Source organism: Anoplopoma fimbria, unplaced genomic scaffold, assembly GCF_027596085.1.
Source record: "Anoplopoma fimbria isolate UVic2021 breed Golden Eagle Sablefish unplaced genomic scaffold, Afim_UVic_2022 Un_contig_11996_pilon_pilon, whole genome shotgun sequence".
Classification (NCBI taxonomy): Eukaryota; Metazoa; Chordata; class Actinopteri; order Perciformes; family Anoplopomatidae; genus Anoplopoma; species Anoplopoma fimbria.
In genome coordinates this window covers 1-5,123 of record NW_026551548.1, presented here as the reverse complement: position 1 = coordinate 5,123, position 5,123 = coordinate 1, and the positions used below count along the sequence as shown (strand labels likewise).

Genomic DNA, 5,123 nt, shown 5'->3' with positions numbered 1-5,123 from the left:
AGTCTGAGCTTCATTGTACAAATGTGGGAACAACAGATAAGTGATACGTTCATACTTGTGTAGATGGTGTTTGTTATATTTAAAGAAACAATGAAAGAAAAAAGGACTTTGTCCGTTATAACATGCAACAAATGACCCCAGCCAGTGTTGAACCAGAGATATGTCAGTTTCATTACACTCTCACTATACATTATGTTATATTGTATAGTATTATAGATAATACATTATGTGAAATTCAGTTAAAAGCATTTGTGTTTGTTCTCATACAGGACAGAGAAGGACAAGAATCTTCCGAGTCCGTATCTCGTCGTTGAAAGTGGCGGTTGGGTAATAGTGAGAAACAGCATGATGGTGGTCAGCACATGCAAGATGCAAATTTACAAATTTCCCTTCGATGTTCAGAGCTGCAACCTCTCTTTCAAGTCCGTCATACATTCTGGTGAGCCGGCTACCAGTGGTGTTTAAAAAATGTATAAATTCCCATGCGTTGTTTATGTGTTCTCATGTCTGTTTGAGTATTAATATGTGTGCCATACAATTCTCTGTTAACCTGCAAGGAAATTGTTTTTTTATCTCCCACCACAGCTAAGGATATAAAGCTTATTCAATTCGAAGAATCCTCGTGGAACGAAGACTGGTCTCGCAAGAAGATGCAGACCCAGTCAGAGTGGCTGTTCTTGGACATGACCATCAACAACAAAACTGTTGACAATTTTGGCTTCAATCAAAGCATATTAGTTTACACTGTAAGTATCTCTGGATACAGACACACAGAGAAGGGGAAAGTATACGTTCAATTTTCCACCCGTGTGTCTCAAGTTCACACAAGTATTTTACCGATGTATTTCCACATTGTGAGTCTTAATATAGGTATGTGATTGGCAACTGTCCAAATAGCAGGAAAATATGCAGAGTGTCCGCTTCCTACCACGCTCTGATCGTATACCACCCTCATATATTATATTGACAATTGTTTATTGAACTGGTGCAACTTTCAAGAAGCATTCATTCTATATCTCGCACCACGCAGAGGGCTCAATATTAAGCTTTTTCATGTTCAAAGGCTTCAAGTTTTTTTGATTCACCAATTTGCTATTTCAAAAAAAAAAGCACAAAGACAATGCATCTTCTCTAGGTTTTGTGCTTTTTTCACCACTTTTGGTCAAGTAACACTAATGTGTCCCAACTTTTGGTCAAGTTGGGACACATTACCTTGTGGTTTTTCTTGTTGTGTATAACATACCTATACCTCGGTTTAGCATTTGACATTTAAAACTAAACTGACCCTTGAACATCATTTCACAGATTACCATGAAGAGGCGGTCCGCCCTCTACATCGTCAACTTCCTGCTACCGATCCTGTTCTTCTTGTTTCTGGACTTGGCCTCCTTCATGATCTCAGAAAGGGGGGGGGAGAAGCTCAGCTTCAAGGTCACTGTGCTGCTTGCCGTCACCGTGATGCAGCTTATTCTCAATGACATTCTGCCTTCCTCTTCAGACAGGATTCCTCTTATAGGTAAAGAAGCTCTGAATCATTTCTTTATTGGACTGCACTTCTTATGAACAATGTGCGGTTATTTGTTCTCAGAAATGATGCTCTCTTTTCCCCTCAGCGGTCTACTGCATTGGGAGTTTTTCTTTGATGATGCTGAGCCTCCTGGAGACAATGTTAGTGACGTATCTGATGGATAAAGACTCTGCATCTCAAGACAATGAGGTAGATAAAGACCAAAGACTGAGTGAGGAATGTGGAGACAAATATGGGAAAGTCAGCTTCCACAACAGTTTTAGCTTTTTTTTCACGACCAAATTAAGTAACTTCATATGTTTATCTCCTCATAATGTACAATAAGCTGCCGATCTGGTTTGTTTTATTCCTCCCTTTTCAGACGTCGCTCAGAAACCTGTGAATAGAAAACAGTATAGTGAGCCCAAATTTAGTTTTGTTTGTAAGAAGATCAACAAATTATATCTTTGATTTAATCATATATGAGATTTTGTTGCCAATGAAAAAGTTGGGATAAAACCCTCTAAGTTTATACGTTTCATGATTATAATGGATGACACTGGATGTGCATCTTATTACCGATGTGCCTACTTGTATTGGGGCTTATAAGGTTGAAAAACCCCGTCATGGGTAGTTAGTTTTCATATTTTAACAAACACAAAAATGTGAATTTCAACTGCAGCAGCCGTATTAATATATTCACAATATTTAATCCGGGTTTATTTAACTTATTTTTCAGGGTAGCAGCAGCCAACTGACGGAGGAGTCCTTTGACTCTGACAAGATCTCAGATGAGCTGAGTGAGGCGGTGAAAACACTGACTCTGCTCCTCCACAGCAGGAAGGAAGAAACGAAGCCTGGCTACTGGACCAGAGTGGCTAAAATAATCAACAAAGTTTTCTTCATTTTATATATCACAGCTACCATTGTGTTTTTATGTTGTCTGTTTTCCAAATGGATGGGTGCAGAACATTAATGCTAATCCATATGATGACTGACAGCAAGTCATGCTGCAGGTCAGTTTGTGCAAAGGCCGAGGCAAAGCTTCACAAATCTTGAACTCCCACCTGGCCTTGATGAACCTAATCTTAACTATCCGTTTCTTGTTCTTCTGCCGTAGCAAAGCTCATGATCAAAGGTGTATTTGCATGTTCAGGTAGTTTTTAATCATTCAGTGGAATTGCAACTATAATCTCTATTTGCATGACAAACATCGCATGCAGTCTTACACAAATATATCTTAACTATACTACTAAATGGGCAATCCTTGTAATCCACCCAAAAAACATATGTACAATTTTGTATTTAAACTATTTAAACAATAAAGCATCTATAATAATCTGAAACTGTAAAATATGTTTTCCTTATGGGTTTAGTATGCTCATGTTATCTTTCTGTGGTGTTCTTTCTCTATCTCTATCTGAAATAAATACATTCCTTTTCTATGCTTTCTATACTATACAAAGCATAATAATATATTAAATAAATAATAATAATTTATAATAGTATCAGATTATGTGTAATGTAAAAACAATAAAAATCATTTTCCAAGTCCACGGACAGAGCTGGGAAAGAAAATGTTTATGTACTCTGCTCCCCTCCCTTTAAAACAAAAAGTTTGATCTCTTTGCCGGATTTTAAAGCTCATATAAGCACAATGATGAATAAATCGGTTGGTACTTGTCACTGTGTGTACATATTTCAATATTTCGACATGTTTATGTATTTATTCTATATTTTCTAGTGTTTCGCTCTGAACCACTGCATCAGATATTAAAAGATATAAGAAATACTGAGATGAAATAGAACTTTATAAAATTTGTTTTGCATTAGTAAAGAGCAGAAAAGAGCGAGAATACAGTGCACATTTAAAATATACATAAAATGCAAATCCAAAGTATACACAATGCCATAAATATATACTGGTTAATTATATCTACAATAAGTGGCATGTTTTATTTATTTATTGGTTTATTTGGTAGGGACAGAGTACATTAATACAAAATTGCTTTAAATGCACCAGAGTTAGTCAAGAGGCAATTTTTAACAGTCGTCCTGAGACAGATGTTACAAAGTCAAACCCTGAAAACAGAATATAACATTAAAACTACAAAGTTATGCATTTGTGAGCCTTTAAAAAACTTGCAGAAACAATAAAACAAGGGTGAATATTAATCTAAGCAGTAACATCATTCAGGCATCATTTACACATGCAACAACCAGCTCTGTCTGCCATCCCAGTAGACCACAAAACAAAACACTGATACATATGTGCAATACAAATACACTGTGCAATACTATAACTATAATTATTCTGTCTGTATTTATAAGATTTTTTTTTCTTTAGTTATTGTGGATTTTTTTTTCTTACTTACCGGTATATGTATATATTTAAATTTTCAAGTTCTTATTTTTAAGATCATCTATTATCTTTATTTAATGTTTTATTTTCTTTATTTAATGTTTCATTATCTTTATTTAATGTTTTATTCATTTATCTTTATTTAATGTTTTATTCTCTTTATTTAATGTGTTTTATTTAATCTTTAATGTTTTATTCTCTTTATTTAATGTTTCATTCTCTTTATTTAATGTTTTATTCTCTTTATTTAATGTTTTAGTTTCTTTATTTTTATTCTCTTTATTTAATGTTTTATTTTCTTTATTTAATGTTTCGTGTTTGTCATTATCAGTCGGGTGCAGTGACGTCATGTCATGATGTTTTCACGGATGTTTCACTGGACGGCTCATCCTCCTGTATACCGGTTACCGTGTTTTTCATGGTACCGGTACCGGTGGACCGGCCGGCTCAACCTCCTCTAGCTAGCATAGCTAGAGGAGGTTGAGCCGTCTGGGAGCTACAGTATGAGGAGGAGCCGTCCCGGTAGAATCCCGGTGACCGGGTTAGGTTCACCGCGATCACCGCGCATTGCATGCCGGGTAGATTATTTTTTTTTATTTTTTTAAAAACATTCAATAACTTTATTGAGACATTTGTTCATACATATAAAACACAATATATTTATATATATATATATATATGTTTTATTCTCTTTATTTAATTTTATTTACTTTATTTAATGTTTCTATTATCTTTATTTAATGTTTCATTATCTTTATTTAATGTTTTATTTTATTTAATGTTTCTTTATTTAATGTTTCGTTTAATTTGTTTCATTATCTTTATTTAATGCGGTGCAGTGATGATGTTTTCACGGATGTTTCACTGGACGGCTCATCCTCCTGTATACCGGTGTGCCGGATTACCGGTGTTTTTCACGGTACCGGTGGACCCGATCGGCTCAACCTCCTCTAGCTAGCAGAGCTAGCAGAGCTAGAGGAGGTTGAGCCGTCCGGGAGCTAGAGGAGCCGTCCCGGTAGAATCCCGGTGACCGGATCACCCGAATGGAAATAGGTTCGTTCACCGGCGATCACCGCGCATTGCATGCCGGGTAGTTTTTTTTTAAATAACTTTATTGAGACATTTGTTCATACATATAAAACACATTCTCTCGCAGCTGCTCTATTCCCATGTTCTACTGCGTGACTGACAGCCTTGAGTGTTCAGTCCGCGTCGTCAGCGTGTCTCTTGACAGGAGCCATGTTGGTCCTTATA

General features: G+C 36.0%; 1 protein-coding gene across 1 annotated transcript; it reads left to right on the top strand.

The window, feature by feature from the left end:
• Window positions 1-269: 269 nt before the first annotated feature.
• LOC129115666 (5-hydroxytryptamine receptor 3C-like) lies at window positions 270-2,381 on the top strand (the record flags this gene model as incomplete). Its single annotated transcript, XM_054626977.1, has 6 exons — window positions 270-439; window positions 586-746; window positions 1,306-1,516; window positions 1,614-1,784; window positions 1,890-1,906; window positions 2,247-2,381. Coding segments are annotated over 6 exons (865 nt in total), but the record flags the coding sequence as incomplete, so codon positions are not given.
• Window positions 2,382-5,123: the final 2,742 nt, after the last annotated feature.